The following is a 19,384-nucleotide window of genomic DNA, read 5'->3' on the forward strand; positions in this document are numbered from 1 at the left end:
GTTTGAAGGTGCTGCAGTAGCACAGTACATACACGTTTCCCTCACCTGAATGCTTTCAAGGAACCTTCTATTTAGAAAATGGAAGGCTTGAATCTAGAAACTCAGCGACAGCTGCTAGTGATAAAGAACTTGATAAAGTGATAAAGTATTTATAAATAAGTAGAAGAGGGAACTAAATGAAGATATTTCCCTAACTTGTTGAGAATGACACCTTGAAACATCACCTTCAAAAATCCTCACTATTATACAACAAGAATTCCCTAACCCGACAGTTGTACAATTATTGAAAGTGGTATTTATGGCTAGTCACAACAACTGAAGCCATACAATTACTTTCCACTTAACTTCAAACTCAAATTGCAATGACTATTTGTGTGCTCAATTTTGTTCTTAAAAGAGCAAAACATAGTAAATTAAATAAAAAGCTCACTAATTGCAACAGAAAAACATGTATGTCTTCTGTAAAATCAGATCTGCAATATTAAATTAAACAGAAAAACAGACAGCTTTACATTAATGATAGCAACCGACAAATTACATGGTTCATAATTTGTTTTCTCTCTCAAGATACTGTGTTCAGGAGCCCCCTATTTTGCATAGGGAGAAGCAGCAGAAGGGCTTCATTTGCCACTGTTGATTTGCTCCATAAGGGCTTCATTTGCCACTGTTGATTTGCTCCATATGACATATAAAGCCAACATGAAGCCTACAAAGACAATTCCATTTTCTTTACTCTTTTGTCACCTTCTCCATATTTTGGCTAAATACAGGCTTGAGAATTTTATTTGCATGTCTCTTAGGACAAAGTACTGAAAGACAAGGCGTGATACCCATTTACCTAGTGGCTTACTGTTGCCTCCTCAAGTATGTGTGGACAAACAGAAGCAGAAGCAAAAATTCTAAACATTTATGAAGCTTGCCAGTGCAATTTTCTGAGGGTCTTGTGACTCATGAGTGGGACTCTATGCAGTAACAATTACCTTTAAAGAACTGATTTTCAACTATCATTCAATTAAAGGTAGTACAATGACTGTGCATAAAACATACATGAAATAATTACTGTGGATGGTTCTTAATTTAAAGGATGTTAAACAGCTTGTAGACATCTGCTAGCAAGCTGAAATGGGTCATTCAAAATTTATCTAACTAAATTAAGGGGAAAAAATGTTTCTCCTCCTGGGTCGGCATGTCACAAGATAACTAAACCGACTTAGTAGGCTTGCCTGGGAATCCTTAGCTGTCAGTGGTGAATATGCAAAGGGCCAGCAAATTAAATCAACCTGCCAAACTGTCAATTTCAAGCCTCATGACTGCATGAAAATAGCATCACTGGAAGAAATCAAGCATTGCCTTCTTTTGGGTTTCCTGGCACCTATTCAAATACTCATGCAGTTGTGGCTAATTTTGCATGCAAATTTCAGTCAATAAGCTCAGAACAAGACCTCCCAAGATATTTCAAAGGATCTGACAGTATTTTTTTTGAATACCAAATCAACAGTACTTGAAATTCAATCTCCATTTGCTAGTGCTTTACATATGCACAGTGTCCCCTCTACAGGGCTAAGTTAATGAGAGCCGTACCTGCTTTCACTCACATCCTCCCAGCCGTCCTTACTGAAGTTCTCAAATACATTACTCATAACCTTGATGGACTGTTTGAGAAAAGCTCCATGATGTCCCAAAGAGCTCTTTTTCTTGGCTGTTTTTAATTTAACCTTCGTGCCTGTTATCCTGCAATTACATTGCCCAGAGGTTGCCACTGCTTTGGCTTCATCCAGCAAACACTGCAGCTCCTGCACTTGACTCAGCAAATCTTCATTTTCATTTCTCAACCTGTTAGCTTCTGCCACTTGCCTCTTCAAAGAGGCAGCTTCTTTCTCCTGCTCATCAATCACTAACTGAAGTTCCGCTTTGTCTTTTTTTATTTCACAAATCCTCTTAAGTAGCGCTTCCAGCTCTCTTTCTCTTGTGTCTGCATCTTCCTTTTGCACTTCTAAAGATGCTTTCAAATAATTCTTCTCCTTCAGTAAGTCTTTATTTACTTCTTTCTGTTTCTTTAAATCCCCTTCAATAGCTTTTAATCTTCTTTCTAGTTGTTGTACCTAACAAAAGCAATTGTAGCATTCATAATATTTCAGCCTATTCAGTAGAAAAAACCCTATGTTTTCAAATGTATTTATTATATGACAATAATATTACATTAAGCACAAGGACAAAAGCAATCTATAGTCCTTAATTCAAAAATAATTCTAATGTAGTGCAGATGAAAACATTTTAGCTGCAATAATACAGCTGTTGAACAAAGGGCAGATGGTAGAAGAAGTTAAAATTCCAGGCAAAGTGACACAGAAGTTTGAGTATGCTGATGAGCCTTCCTGATGCATCTTGAGCTCATTACTGATTTGGTTATACACACTAATTGAATTAAAAAAAAACATTTTCAGAAGGAAAACTGTTTTGAAATACAGAGAATTTTGCACTAGCTATCAAAATCAACAAGTTCCTTCAAGTGTTGTAAATACACAAATTAAATATTCATTTGATCTTCCAACAAACTCCAAAAAATTATAGAAAAAGATATCAGAAGCTCAGCACCTAAAGAATATGAAGGCTGAAATGTTTTTTCTATTCACAGAAAGGGAAAATCTATCCTATTCCAATGAAGCCACTTTACAAGCTTCTCATATGTAGTTTGAAGAAGCATATTCTACCTACATATGATGCATATGCTTTGTTTGTAAAGCCCTTTGAGGTTTACACATATTCAAGGCCATTAACAATAAAATGATTCTCAATGTTCTTCTGGAATATTTGCTTAAAGTTACAACCAAACCTCATAATTTCCAGAAGTAAGGGGTAATTTTCATTTTAGCAGATACTAAAATGAACACCTAGTCTGTGAGAATTCCCCAGAAGCTTCCAAAGGGCATCAGAGTGAGTTTTGTGCTCAGTAACCATTTAGTCATTTTGGAGAAGTATTTTTGTTGGTTTTGTACAAGCTCCACCCCCACTCTTCCACTATGGAATATGCCAGGTGCTCTAGATTTTTCTGGGCTTGGGTAGAAAAGACTATTTTTCAAGGAGCTATAGTAGAAAGCGCATTGCCAACTTCAGGTACTCACCTTGTAAAATAGTGGCCACTTCCATCAGTTTGTAGCAATATCAAATATCAAAACTTGCTTTGACATTGAAAATATTGAAGCCACAATATTTCTCAATAAATGCCATATGTTTTTGCAAGGACATTTTGCCAATGCATTTAATTTATTTTAAAACTTACAGCATTACTTACAAAGTGGCTACTACAGATTTGATTCAGATAAATGAGAGGCCTTAATGTACAGAGTAAATTAGGGCAAGAGCTGCTCAAACTTCATGTACATTTGTGAATTTGATACTGAATTTGTGGGTTTTATAGGAAACCTTTAATATGCACGCCTATCCATTGCTACCTTCCTTTATGGAAATGCATAGCACTCCCACAATGAAGCGAGATTGCCTTATAGCTACATAAAGTTATTGGGTGAAATTAGAAATAAAAGTGATTTTTCCAAATGCTTCAATGAAATCAAGATTTATGATTAAAATCATAGTTTGTACTTTCCTCCCCAATTATAAGGAGTTAGACCAGTACCTTTCTTCAACCACCTTCCTAAACTGAGATTGTGCTATTTTCTCAGTTCTTTAAGGCAACCTTTTGCACTCACTAGCACTTAAAGTCATATATGACAGCTGGAAGGAAACAAACAATGAATAGCTTCTACACCTATCCCTAAGGTACCATCATAATTCTGTATATCCATAGAGATAAAAATTATGTAGTACATGGCAAACAAAATTATAGTTCTGAAATATAGATGATAAGCAAGCATAAACTGTGTGACATTTCAGATGGTAGCATTCATATTATTTCAATTACTCACTCTACCTTAAGATAAATGAATGTGAGCACTTTCTATTCTGTGTGTTATTATTTTAACATGATGTTTGTCATTCAGTAATAACGAGATGACAGCCTTCATTGCCTGACCATATGGCAAGTGTTACAAGTATATGCAATCACATCATCTGCTGTAAATTACCATACTTCCTACAAGTTAATTCACAAATAAAAAATAAATAGACATACCCGAACTGACATTCAAAGTTATAGATTTGTGTTTATTCAATTTAAGCATGCTTTTAAAGATTTATAAGTAATTAAACAAATATTGTTTTGCAAAATGACAAACAAAAGGCAGGATACTGTTTGAAGGATGTCTTTTCTTTGCAGCAAACGAAACATATGGTAAAATACAAGTGAGCCCTCTTAAGTGAACACCTGTTAACATACTAAACTACTTGTGTATATTACAAATATCAATACAAATAGCAACTAGTTAAGAACATCTTGTTACTGCATGAGGTAAAACATGTAGAATGTTGAGCAGTAAAGATTAAATGCTCATCATATTTGCTAAGCCAAAGAACACTAAATGCATACGGTACTATCTTGTGAAAAGAGTGATAAACCCACATATGTAGAAAATATTTGCATATACAATGTTGTGCTAAAATTTAAATACAGCAAAAGGTGGATTTATCACTATTATGCATCAGTTTTATTCTATAGCAAGAGCTCTATGGAGATTAACACCTGATATCATGTGAAGTTAAATACCCAGCAAGAGAAATGAAGGTTTCTGAACTTAAAAGTGGTAAAATGCTAAGCGTATGTTACTTCTGATTTAGATAAATTGTTAGTTTTTAACATTATACCTCTAAACATTCTTTTCATTTTCTCTGACATTAACCATGCTTATCTCACATGATACATTCACAGCTACTTCACTAGAATTCATTTCTGACATGATTTTGGAAATTCGTATTTTTTAATTAGGAAAGGAAAATCATAGCCTGAATTCATGAGTACTGACTTATACATATATGATTCTTATATTAAAATTTAAATCTGTTTGCTGTGGTTGGTATCTTACCTTCTGTAATGTCTGATGTGAAACTTCTTTCATATTCCTCTTTGGAGTACTATCCTTGAACCCATCATCTTCAGTAAGTTTAAGAAGTGGCTCTATCAGAAAATAAGTAATAACTCTCTATCAGAGAATAAATGAATACATTCTGACACCTAGTATTTCACTAAAACAACACCTAGACATTTTAAGGAAATGCATTCTTTACTTCCGCAATTATTTATGATGTGGTCTATTTTCTTGACAAGCCTTTTGGTCAGTTTCTAAAGAGTGACCTCTTTTCAAAATGTTCTGTCACGTAATTATGAATCTTTGTAGCATCACAGTATGTTTTTTCAGAGTACAAGCTTTTCAAAGGTACAATAGATCTGCAGGTTAAAGACACTGTACTTTCATTCTGATTTTTATTCTTTTATAGACTATTCCCTCTATGCCTTAAAAGCAGAATTCGTTGCCTTTTTATCTACACAGTCACTACCAGTTTTGTTCTCTAGGTCTTGTCCCCTGCTAGGAGGATCAGAGTGATTGGTGAACAAAGCAAACAGTAACAGAATTAGGATGGATGAAAACTTTAAACCCCCTTTTTTGTTAAGTGAAAGATCATGTACTTCACCAGATAAATCACACAAATCATTCCATTGTAATACTGTGAACTCATAACAATTAGAAATTGATACAACTAATGAGAGTGAACATGACTCTAAGCATCACTCTGAGAGACAGCTATGCACTTTAGGTACTAAAAATCCCACAAAAAAAGAGGAGTTAAGAATTAGATCTATTCATAAAGAAGAATGCTAAGAAAAAGTTTAGAAGTACTAATACGTAGAGTAAATCAGAAGTAAAACACATTCTGTTTAGATTTGAACCAAGAGCTCAGCATTCACAAACTGCCGTTGCTCACAGAAATGAACAATTATACACCTCAAAAGGACTTTTCCTTAGAATATGAAATATTACATTAAAGAGCCAAAAAAATCCAGACACTGTAAAAACACCACAATATTCACATTTCTTTTCTTGCTCTTCCTCCCCCCAAATTAACTTAAAGAATTAAACTTAAGGGATAAATATTTGTGCTACATGGTGCAGGTATGCTTTAGAAGTATCATTTCAAACTACAAGCAGCCACTGCAGGTCACTTAAAAACTTCTGATTTATAAACAAAGCAAGTGTAGAAGAAAACAGTGTTACTCTCTGTAGATTCACAATCCTCTTGATATAAACAGTGACTAACAAGTTTGTTAGAGTGAATTAGACCTTTCTTTTGTCTTTGGAACATGTCATGGCCAATTAATACTTCTGTATTCATGAAATAAATGGAACACTATTCTAAAGATAATAAAAGCTGAAAAAGGTAAAACTATGCATCTGGGGAATATGTACCTTTACCTTGATATTAATATGTTAGTTCCCATGTTATTTCAGACTACAGTCCCCCAGCACAGTGGTACTGCATACATTTACAACATTCTTTAAGTAACACACAAAGATAATATGAACATGCTTTTCATCTTTTTCTAAATATTCACTCATTTGAATGTCTGCTGTAGCTTTTATATCAGCATTTACTGTACTCCACTGAAAAGAAAAATGATTTCCCATAGTCAAAGAAACTGATCAAAGCACACAAGGTGTTATGTTTATTATGTGGATGTATTAAAATACAATTTAAAACTCTATCTATAAATAAACATATTATATGCAGAGAATAAAGAATACTACTGCAAAATAGAAAAGACTATACATGTTCAGCATCATCACAGAAGTCACAAGCAACATAAATCAAAGAAAAGCCAAAGGTCACTGATGCACAACCTTTTCTATCAAGCAGAAAATAAACGGCCTATTCAGCCCCCTTCTCCCTTCTAATTGTTATGTAATTTTGGTTAGGGAGGCAATGAAACAGCACTGCCTATAACTGTCTGTCTATGATAGCAGTAAGGTTCATCATATCAGTCTACTCAGCAAGATATATGGTCTACCTGTCATACTCCTACATAAAAAAATACCAAGTCGTCCCTCAAGGAGTCAAGTCATAAACCCCACTATCTGCAGTCATCAAATTACCGTGGTCTTACAGAAGTACACTTACATCCCACTGAGAAAACGTAGTTAACTGCCAGCTTTAGAACGTAACACTTAATTCCTAACTAATAGTCACCATATCTGATCATGAGTTAGTTCAACACTGCTGCCAAAACGGTACTTGACCTATGATACTGCAGTTCACTATTAGTATTTGCAGAAAGCCTTCTTAGATAGAGAAAAAACTATCAATTTCAAAAAAACCAGCTGTGTATTAGTCACTCACAGAATACCTACACGAACCACCAAAACAATGACATTTTTCCCTCCGGTATGCACCAGTTGAAGGATTCCCCTGACAGACAGTAAGTGCCATGGTGCAGAAAGCCACTGTGTTATTTACTCCAGTGGTAGCCAACCTGTGCTCCCAAATACGTGCCAAGTCTGAAACAGCCAGTGGGAAAAACCACTGCGAAGACGGGAAGAAGGGAATGCCATTCTCACACTTGACCTGGGGATCCTGTAGATTCAGAAGAACTCTCATAACAAAAGAAGCCTTCAAACTGCCTCCTTGAAGAAATAGGGGCCCAACAGTTTACCTTCTTTTAATAAGGCACTTGCTATTTTTCTGAATAGGATCAGACGGACCCAGTTTCCTGCTTTTGGAGGAAACGGCATGAGTACCTGCCAACACATTCTTTACATTCATACACAAATAATGACATGAATAGCATGAACAGTGAATTTGGATTTGATGACTACTGGAAAATAATAGGCAATGGTGAAAGAGACACCTTGGACAATGGAATCAGAATGGAAAGAAATTGGGAACAGCAAGGCCAGAGTTTCCTTCTTCCCTGACCTCTTTCATCTTTGACCGGCAGGGTTTGAAAAATGATACGGGTGAGCAACAAATCTATCCAGTACTTCCTCCTGACAAACACAACTGGTATCTAATCAAGCAAGAGGATAGAGCCTATCTTTTTTAATACAGGGAATCTTGGCCACTTTTTTCAGAATTTATCCCTTGGCACTAGAATGCCTGATGGAAACAGGTACAAAAAGGTACCTGCTAAGGTGAAAATGAATTCCAACATCACTCATAAGCTAAGTAAATTCATGTCAGGTTTCCTTTTAGAAAAGAATAGATACTAACTGAGACTGTGAACAAAGTGTATTTAGACAGTATCAAGTTTGGACTCTTAGCAAATTACAGACAACAGACCTGAGGTGGTTGTTCTATTTGGGAAGAGGAGACACTTAATACCCATTTTAGGGCAGAGGGTGTAAAAACTTTCTTAGCGCACGATCGAAGATTGCTCAAATATACTCATTTATGCTCAAAGATGGATATCCAGCTTCAGTCATTACGGTATAGTCTTCTAGAAAAGGTCAGCCAACTGATAAACATATCCACCACACTGCAATACCCTAGGATTTGCAAGGGAACAAGGAAATTACTTTTTATAGACTGAGTGAGCAACTATTTTTTTATACTTCAATTGGTAAAAGTTTGGAAATGGCTGGAATCAGCTCAGTCTTATGTGCTAACAAAAAGTGTTGCTTAATAGGTATCTTTGGACTTGATTTTGAATCTTACAAAAAATTTCATGTCCTTCTAAATGATACCTTTTCCAGCATTTGTTGTTAAAGGTAAGTAAAATTTGCCTAACACGCTTCACTAGTAGTTTAACCCTTTTTCTCAGTCCCAATATAACAACAACTAATCATCATACCAATAACCAAACTAGAAGTATGTATCCACCCACACACTTTTAAAAGAGGATACGGTTTAATCTGAAAAGATAATGAAAAAAGAAGGAATAAAGGGCTAACTGTTAAAGTACTAAACATGTCAAGAACAGGCAGTTTCAGGGATCTGACTGTTTTTTGGAAATGCATGGTTATTGCTCAGCAGGCCCTCAACTCCTTCTCACCGCTGGTTGCCTTTCCACTTCTCTCTGTGCAAAGACTGACTAAATTGGCAAAAGCAAAAAAATGATTTTTAAAGTCAGTATTTGAAACCTTAACTAGTTCCCTTCAGCTCTATCTGGGGCTATGAAAGTAACACATAAGAAGTAACATGAAAGAAACCAGTAACTTTCAGTCTTCAGCAGCTGGATATTTCCACTTAAGTTTTATAGATACTATAAACCAAATTTAAAATAAAGGGAAAAAAAATTATTTTTTCATTCAAGTGGCCAACAGTACCACAAAAAAGAGAACACCCACCAGCAGAAAATTGGGATAAAGAATGGTAACGCTTTATTGCTAAGAACATGCAGAGTACTTCTCCAAGTCTCCTACTCCCTTCCTTTGCACAATACTGTGCATAAAGAATACACCACAGACGTGACACCCAGCTGGACTGTAACTATGCATTCTTGAATACTTCTCCCAGATGATTCAGGAACAGTGAATAATACAAAGAATCAGAGGAGTGATAGAGAGACAATGGTAATATATTGACCTATCCAACTGACAAAGACCCATCTTCACAGAACCATCAACTATTGTAAAGATTGTAAAGACATAAAAGAAGATACTAATGATCAATTCTTATAAGAGTTCCACCATATCGATTTATGTTGAAATTCACATATTTTGTGAGATTAGTATTAAAAAAGAAGTCTGAATGAGCATGAAATTTCTGTATCACTGTATTTCAATACTGCAAAAACCATTTCAGATTCTGGAAAAAGCTTCATAAAGATATAAACATGTTTTAGATTTTACACATATGTATTTATATACATACATATTTTAAACAAAATAATTAACTACTTTTATATGTAGTGTATACACATAAGTTGCAAACATATAGTAGTGTATATCTGTATATAAAAATTGTCATTGATTTAATAGGCACGTGGAGAACTTAAGGGTAAAAGTACTTTGAGATAGAAATATATATGGCCTTATGCTTACAAAATACACATTCAACAAAAATATATTAACCTTTGGAGAAAAAAAAAACCTTAAAATTAGTATTTCTAATAGACTACATATACACATATAAAATACTATATCTTCCCTTTTTTGTTGTCAACACAGTTAAACTCCTGCATTGTGAACTTACCCACAGATTGGTGTACTTTCATCTGATCCAATTCTTCTTCAAGATTCAGTCTACAAAAGAGGAAATAAAAAAGTAAGAACGACAGAACATTCACATAGACGCCACTAAAACCATTTAAAAAATTAAACCAAAACCATATCAATATATTACTATGGAGAAAGTTGTCAACACCCAGAAATTAGTTCTAATTTGACGACACTTAGCATACTTCAAACATAAGGAGTCATTTGTACAACAGCTGATTAATATTTATAAATCTGAATTTACAAAATTCAGATATAGTGCTGGTTGTAACATAAATTAAGAAGCTTCAACTGGTCCTTTTTAGGTAAGGAAATGCCTGAGATGAAAAGGAGACCGGCAGGAGGTGGAATCCTGTTAAGAGGGGAATAAAGTATTCAGTCTCAGGGGAAACCACCAGCCAACCTTGTACACATATATCTTACCATTAATCTTTTTCAGCGGCTATTTGAGAAACTTTTTAACAAAATCTCTCCTCCCCTTTTCTAGCCCTGACCTACTACTATATTACTATTATAGTTTTTTTCTGTAATATCAACCAGCTGAAGTCAGTATAACACAATACTTACATTACTCCTTTTCACTTTATTAAAATTACATACAAATAAAGTTGCCAGGATACGAATGCTAAAGTTTCAAAGTCAAAGTGGGAAATGATGGAATGAAAGACATTAGTTTATATGGTTCATTTACACTTTTGTTTTCTGACACAATCTTTAATTATATAGTCGCGCACTACTTTAGCAGTAAGATCCCCACCTATTTTAGCCTAGGATCCTACAGCACACAGAACGGAGTTTAATATGCAGATTTTGCTTAAAATATAACTTCACATCCTATACAAATACACATTATTCTAGCTCTGTTCTGAAGGTTGGATTGCTAATATCCTCCCAGCCGTTTCTGCTGTACTCTGAGCAGCAGCACCTAACTGCTTTCACAGTAAATTTATGCTTCACAAAATCCCCTTGAGATAAGGCACAAAGAAAATCTGGCCAAGATACCTGCAAACTTAAGAAAAGGGTTTAAAACAAGAGGTCTTTCAGTATACGCAGTATTTTAAAGCACATTATATTTTAAACGCATCTCTGACTCAGCTGTAACACTAGAAGCACAAAGAAAATGAGAAATGTAAAAAGTTAAAAGTAACTTGCTTTGCATGACACATAAGACTACAGCTACTTTCAGGATCACTCAGCTGCCTTCACTGGCTGACTCCCTTTGCTCTTCTTTCATTCTCCATGCATCAGTCATCACCAATTTCTGTAACACAGACTACAGTGGCTTTTACCTCCACATTATCCTAACTCCTCCCAGCATGTTCACTTTTTGCACTGAATGGCAAAATGCTTCCTTAAAAAAACATTGTTTACATAATTAAAGACTGTATTCAACATTACATGCTTCCTGCTTGAAACTCTTATCTTCTGAAGCATGTTATTTTTCACCTTTAAAAACATTATTTGAATGAACATATGTTTATATGCATATGTATACATACATACTGCCTCCCTACACACTAAGTGACAAGCATACAATGATAACTGTACAAGATATTTTAAAAGAGTTAACTTTTACATAAAGATTTTTTCTAGGGTGATGAAAGACATGCAGAAGTAAATAAATGACATGAAATAAGTAAAGGGGTAGGTTTATAGTCTGAATATCTGAAACACTTCCAAATAAATTCATTTGTCTGTGAAATACTCTCCAACTGAAGCTATGATATATCTAAGCTAGAAATATTTCAGGCAAGCCTAGACAAGAAATTACAATGTGTAATACAAGATCCAACCCACACAAGTCAATAACTGGCTTGCATGAATGGTAGAAATGCCCAACTGCATTAGACCAGTGCTGGGTCCATCCATCACCAGTGCTCTGTCTCCAGCAGAGGCAAAAGCAGATGCTACTCAGGAGAGGGCACAAGCCTAACAGTTTCTGCAGTCTGATTCCAATTTTCCACCCTGAAAGTGGCATGTAAGCACTACCCTTTGTTTCCTCTGCTTTAACAGGTTCCCTGTTGCTAAAAGGACCTTTCCTCCAATCCTGCAGAATGGATTTTCTTTATAACCTTTCATGTGGAGCCTTGTCAAAGGCAATTGGAAAATACAGACCAGATTTTATCCACATAGTTACTGTCACCCTTCTGCAATTCCAGCAGGTTAATGAAGCAGGATTTCCCTTTACAGGAGCCACACTGATGCTTCCTCAACAAAACTGTGTTGATCTGTGCACAGCGATCTCTCTCCCTCTCTGTCGTTTCCCCCGCCCCGCCTTTTTCCTAAAGACAGACTTGCCATCTTCCCAAGTATGGAAGCAGCCAGGCTCACTGGTTTGCAGCTGCCTCTGGAGCCCATTTTGTAGATGGGAGTTACAGTGGCAGCCTGCCAGTCCACTAGCACAGTGACTGTTTACAATGAGGTTACAGTTCAGTGATTTCATACTTCAGTGCCTTCACACCCCTTGGGTGTATCTTGTGAAGATATTAAGATCAAGATATTAACAAATAACTTATCTACTTGATTTCATAGTTGCTGTACAGTTACTTCAAACAGATCTAACACCTTTGACTCATCTGCTACGAAGAATAGCCAAGTTGTTGACACCTTCTTAGCATCTTCAGCAGGGAAGACTGATGCAAAGATTCACTGAGTTTTATGGCCTTGTGAACCCAGTGTATGCTTTTACACTTTTATCATTAAGCAAACCTACAAATTTCCTAACTGGCTTCTTTTTCACTTTATTTAAGCAAAATTTTAATATCACAGCTTAGGCATCTTTGAAAACCACTCTTCAAGAGCTTTTTTAGCCTTCTCAACTTTCCACTTGCATTTGTCCTGCCATTGTTTATTGGCCTAACTGTTCTCACCAATGCAAGCTTAACTTTTAAATGCTGACCTTTCCTCTGTGAGGGCCACAAAAACTTCCCCACTGAGTCTTTACAGAAAGCTTTTTAAGACTATTTTGGGGTGGGGGTTGGTTTGGGGTTTTTTTAAATTTCATTTTTTAAATTTTAGCACATACTTCAGCTGGGTTTCAGCTACAGTACCTTGCTTAACAGTCTCCAACTGTTCACAGACTTTCTGTACTGCTTGTTCTTGTGTTTGGGGGATTGGAGGTTTTTTGACTAGTTGCTTCATTTTTATGTGGTTCCCTTTCTGGAAAGTGAACATTGCCAGTCCACTTGATTTGGTCTACTCTCTTCTGCTACTATTTAAATATAATTTTAAAAAAAAGAGGGGGAAAAAAAAAGGCAAACATCACATGAACCTATCTTCATAAAGGATGAGATGTGGGGAAATACAAGCTTTGCCTCTTTTCCTTGGAAAGTTACAGAGCAAATCATCCTGGAAATCATGTCCAGCTGCCTAATGGACAAGAAGGTGATTGGAAACGGCTAGCATGGATTTACCAAGGAAAAATCTTGCTTCACCAACCTGACTGCCTCTGTAAGCAGATGACCAGCTGTAAGAATAAAGGGAGAGCAGCCAATGGTGTATACCTTGAATTTGGCAAGGCATGAGATGGTCTCCTACCTCCTTATTGCCAAATAGTTGAGATCTGAATTGAAAAGTAGGTAAGGTGGCTGGGAAACTGGCTGGACTGTTAGGCTCAAAGGGTGATGATCTATGGTGTGGAGTTCAACAAAATTAAAAGCACCCCTCAGGGATCCATAACAGAGCTAGTACTGTTTAATGTCTTTATTAACAACCTCGAAGATGAGTTACAGTGCCTCTCAGCAAGTTCACAGATGATAGAAAATGGAGGAGAGAAATTGATATACTCACCAGAGGGCCGGACCGCTGTTCAGAGAGACCTCATAGGTAAAAAAAATAGGCTGATGGGAACTTCATGAAGTTCACCAAAGCCAAAGTCCTGCCAGAATAACCCCTTCCAACAGGACATTCTAGAAGACCACCCAGTTAGAGAGCAGCTTTGCAGAAAAAGTGGGTTCCACAAGTTGAACATTAGGTAGTGACGTGCCTTTGTGGTAAAGGCTAACAACATACTAGCTGTATAGACAGGAGCAGAGTCAGTTGGTTTACAAAACTGATTCTATTCAGCACTTCTGAGGCTGCATGTGTGGCTGTGCCTATTTTTGGGTTCCTCCAATAAAGACACTGACCTACTAGATTAAGCCTAGCAAAGCTGTATCACAATGGTCAAGGGTTGGGCACATAAGTTATGATGACAGGTGAAACACCTGGGTTGATTTAGCTCCAGGAGAAGGCAAGATTTTATTGCTGTCTACCTAACGCAAGGGTGTCAAAAAGATGAGTTTGACTTTTCCCAGAGGAGCACCATGGATGGTATGAGAACCAATGGACACAAGTCAGAATACATTAAATTCAAACTAGATATAAAAAGAAGTTACTCATTAACCCTGGAACTGTTGCTCAGGAAGGTTTTGAAATCTCCATCCTTGGTCTCCATGTCCTCCATCCTTTGTCAAAACTTGACAAGATCCTAAGCAGCCTTCCCAAACTGCCACTGCTTTGAGCAGCAGGTTGGACAAGACAGCTTCTAGAGGTTCCCTCCAAGTTGCACAATTCTGTGCTTCTTGTTGTATTGAGGTAAATATTACAGAGAGGCTTTCTCTCTAATGCTTTCTGAAATAAGTTCTGTATACCACTCAAAATAAAACCCAGAACAGTAATTTTCCTTTTAGCTTCTGAGACTGATTGTTCTAGAAAGTTACTTATTCCATACAAAACCTGTATCTCTACATCTTGCCTTGGCAAGATAATGATGCAGGCTCTATGTGGATAGTTGAAACCTTCCATGATTACAGCCTGTCCTTCAAAATTCATCGAATTTCGCTTTGCATTTCTGCATCACCATCAGCATCCTGATGAAAAGATCAGCAGTACAACCTCACTGCTACTTATTTGTTATTAAAATATAGGACTTCTATCCAAAAGCATTACACAGTACTCTTTTTTTCTGTAATAACTGTCCGGTATTACACTTAAATAATCCTTTTCATACAGTGCCACTCTCTCACCAGGTAATCCTACTCTGTCATTCCTGCAAAGCTAGTACCCAGGCAACACTGTTCCCCACAGATTACCCTCCTTCCTCCAGGTCATTGAGACACCTAGTGTGTCAGGAGTGTCATCTGATGCCAAGCAGTCCAGCTCCACATCTTATTTTTGGGGCTTCTAGCACAGTAGTACTTGTAAATTATTTCCTCATTCTGTTGCTTAATATGCCAGTCAGCTACTGTTGACACTATTTTAAAACAGCTTTCCTTATCTTTTGTAACCTCCCTCTACCAACACCTGCTTCCTCCTACCCTTAAAAAGAGTCCCTTTACTGCAGGAGCATTCTTGGTGCAAGAGGACATTGTCACATCAGCTAGACAGCAGGTCTCATCTCATTCATGGTCTCATCTAAGAGACTAGATTCCTTCTGGCAAACAGGATGTTCTCCTTTCCCAAGACTGATGCTCTTTGCAGCAGCACATAAACATCATGTCTCATATGTAGATAATCACACATGTCACACTAAACCAAACTGAATAAATTGCATTCCACTGGGGAGACTGCTACCTGCATCTGAGCTTAAATTTTTTTTCAATCTGGGGAAGCTTAGACAGGTATAGCCTCCCTCTTTGAACCAATTACTGTCATCGTATCCTATCCTAATTAGTTAGTTAGCTGGCTTCTTGGCTTCTTTCATTTTTTCTAATCTCTGAAGCCTGACAATGTTCAGATCACAAACTTGTTAAGTTTTGAATGCACAGATTGGGCCACTCAAGGCCAACACACTTAGCACTGAGCAAATTTCTAAGTATGTAACTCATTTGGGAACATATTCTATACTGATTTCTATTCAATCTTTTCTCTCTGAAAAAACAAATGTAATACAACAAAACATTCAAACTTTATTTTCTAGAGAATTTTTATGACAAATATAGTGCTAACAGAGAAAAATAAAAATATATAATCTGTATGTCTTGATACATATTCCATTCATTATACAAAATCAGAAGATGAAAAAGGAACGTACAAGTAATTGTGGCTTTTTATCATGACTGTGCAGTCAAGTGGTTTTTTACTAAGTCTTTTTACATTTCAAGGCAAAAAACAGAGCAAAAATTGCAATGTGAGGAACCACATGCAGAAGCAAGTCACTCTTCTCTTCTGTTTGTTCCCAACTCAGTAGTAAAATGTGCTCTGACATACTTCAGTATTTTTGACATGCTATTCTAGCTAGAACTTGTAAAAAAAAAAAAGCACCTGTATATGCATTTTAACAAAAAATACACATCTAGTTCAGTCCTCTAAAATTCACCACAAAAGTACTGTATCCTGCATATTTAGTTACAAGACTGCAGCTCAACAAAAAGGATGAAAGGGTGTAATGTGGTCTTCTTGAAGAGTACAATTCTTTGCAGAGGCTGTATGATTGCTACTTTCCCCAAGAACAAGTGAACACGATCAGTTGGAAGAAGCATCAAAGAAGGGTCAAGTAAGAAATTTCTAAGGAGCAAGAAGGAACTGCGAGAAATTCAAGGTAACTGAAGAAGTCACAGAAAACTGCTGAAGTATAATGCAACATTGAAAGAAATTACTCAGCAGTAAAAAGCATGGGTGGGGGGAGATATTGGCTTTCCAGCCTTTCATTTACGCCATTGTCTCCCTCTGCGTCCCATCACACAGATGTGCCAACCTAACAGGTAAGAACTGATTTATCTTCATGAAACTCTCCCTCCCCCTCCAAAAAAACATTTCAAGTGGGTCTGAAGATAAACAACCGTGTGTGTCTCCCCAAAAGTGGCATTCCCTTTAACAGACATCTTACCCACCAGTCTTTTTAAATGATCCATGTTCAACTCTTTTACAAAGCAGATTAGGTACATGAAGAGACCTATGATCCAGCTGCACAGATTTTAGTGACATGAGATGCTTCCCTCACTGACTGAGGGTGAAGAAAGGATTGCCTCTGCAATCCTTCAACTCAAAGGATCAAAAATAAGCTCTGTGTGTGGTAATGCAGAATACTAAACTACTGGAACTAGAGAGTCAGAACAGCAGTATCAAAGTTCAGATACTGTGAATAAGAGCTTCCAACACTATTTTAGCAGATGAAGCTATTATTTGCTGTAATTATCTTAAGCATATGCTCACTGGATTTACTGCATTGGTTTTTGCATCGTTCGGTTTCAATTAACACATCAAACAATGGAAAGAAGAAATGCGCCAGGTTTTGATCCTAACTGAAAGGGGATTTCTCCGTGCATTGAAGAACTTGTGTTTGATTTAGCAAGTGCTGAGCAAAGGGTATCATGTTTATGTCATCTGAAAAGATCCAAGACACAAACTGAAGCTGAGAGACAGAATCTTTGAAGATATTTCTACAGTGGAAAGGTAGTTTCTGTGTAAAGTCTTTCTAGCTGACCATAGTCTTGAGGCATGGATAATGAAAAGAAATCTCTGAACTTTAGTACTTGCCTCCTCCATCTTTTGATGGTAGAAATGCTGGGAGTTGAAGATGTTTCAAGAGCCAGCAATTTTGAGGATGATGTATATTTAAAGATGCCTTGTGTTAATCTCCACTTAGCTGTGCTTCCAGCAAATTTTTTTAGGACTGCTCCACAAATTTCATATTTTCAATTAGATACAACCACAAGCTTGATTTAAAAAAGCAAAGAAAAAATAACAGCAAATCATTTTTCTCCTGATAAATCCAGTAGTTACTAAACAAAGTGAAAGAAATTACAAATTTACATTGCAGATTAGGTTAATTATCTTTCCTATTTCAGATTACAATACTGAATAGCACAAGTATTTGAGCACAACTCTTTTCCCAGTAGGGAAATTCAGCAATGAGTGTATTTAGGCACTGGAGAAGAACAAACCTAAAAAAATTTGGCAACAGTCCACTCTGCTTTGTAAAGCAGCAACATAGAATACAGAGGATGCTTTCAGTTTACCATTTCACAGGTCTCTTAATGACAACGTATCTGTTGACAAGGAGGGTGCTTTTTAGTTCTCTTTTTCATACTATGTAAGTTTTTGCTTGAGCAAACAAATAAAAAATATAGTGTATGATGTTTATAGATTAGCATTTTTTGAGGAAAACTGATTTTCTGCCTTTTTAAAATTGAAACTTTCAAATTCTATGCTTTTAATTAAGTTTATGTGTTATTTCAGTCAGCATCTCATAAATATGATCTCTCTATTATGTCTATTACGTGATTAAAAAGCCTCAACCTTCTAAGCATTTTACAAGAAACAGATTTTAAGCTCCATTTGTACAGGGAAAAGCTAGAAACTGAAGTTCATTCAGAGATGATACCCCTGTACAAAAGGAGAAATACGATGTATGTAGGTACCAAAGTGCTGCTAAGCAAACCACATGCAACATCAACAGCCACCCCCCCGCCCCGAACAGGTAAGGAATGAACAAAGAGAAACTATGCAGTCTTGTAGTTAAGGTTGATGAACCAGGAGAATAAAAAAAAGGAAAAAGAAGAGGCCTATGGAAAAACCTAACATAGACAACAGAAGTGATTAAGGTTCTAAATTAAATACATACAGAAATGTAGAACTCAAAAGGAAGCCTATGGTAATCATAATAGGAAAACAAAAACCTTTTCTTTGGAAAAAAGTGTTTGCTCTATAGACTCAGAGAAGATAGACCTTTGAACCATAATTCAAGAAGGAACGATGGGATTTGAATACAATGGAAATATGCAGGTCAAGAGGAAAGACAAACAAACCAAAGCATGAGTATAAATTGATCACTTCCAGCTCATGATAAATTCACATCTTCGCAGCTTTTCTCCTGACAACAAGAAATACACATTCCTGCTGTGTATTCATTCTACTATATAATTCAACTTTAAAAAAGGGAAGTTCTTAGGATATAATTTAAAGCAATAGAGAGATACCAGACATGACCTTTGTGCAAATGTTTATCAAATGCTGTGAAGTATTCTGACAACTTACACAATCTTTTATATTGATATGTGGAGTAGGTGAAACCTTGCAGGGTACTGAAACTCCAGAATTCTGCAAATAAGCTCTTAAATAGTAATAAATTGATGAAAAAGCTAAAAACAGAAATAAAATCTCTCTAAAGTTCAATATGTTTTAAAAGCAATTAAAAAAACGGCTCAGAATTGTCTCTGAAAATTCACATAAAACATCTTCTAGCTGTATACATGAATAACCTTAGGCAAAGGAGATTCATTACTAGGAATAACTATCAGCAATGCAGATGAAAAGAAAGTAAGTAACCACTCAGTGTTAAACTTCATTAAGTTTCAGTAAAC

At 36.3% G+C, this 19,384-nt stretch overlaps 1 protein-coding gene across 7 annotated transcripts in view; it reads right to left on the reverse strand.

Annotated features, from left to right (window-relative positions):
• Nucleotides 1-19,384, reverse strand: part of CNTLN (centlein) — a 198,779-nt gene that overhangs the window by 63,928 nt on the left and 115,467 nt on the right. For 6 of the 7 annotated variants that reach the window (XM_052777310.1, XM_052777313.1, XM_052777312.1 and 3 more), the window contains 3 exons: nucleotides 10,078-10,127; nucleotides 4,977-5,068; nucleotides 1,582-2,102 (listed from right to left, as the gene is read on the reverse strand). In XM_052777310.1, the coding sequence (XP_052633270.1) occupies nucleotides 1,582-2,102; nucleotides 4,977-5,068; nucleotides 10,078-10,127 (663 nt within the window). The remainder of the gene's footprint in view (nucleotides 1-1,581; nucleotides 2,103-4,976; nucleotides 5,069-10,077; nucleotides 10,128-19,384) is intronic. The other variant, XM_052777315.1, reaches the window with a different exon arrangement.

The sequence above is a fragment of the Harpia harpyja genome, chromosome Z (genome assembly GCF_026419915.1).
Source record: "Harpia harpyja isolate bHarHar1 chromosome Z, bHarHar1 primary haplotype, whole genome shotgun sequence".
Taxonomy (NCBI): domain Eukaryota; kingdom Metazoa; phylum Chordata; class Aves; order Accipitriformes; family Accipitridae; genus Harpia; species Harpia harpyja.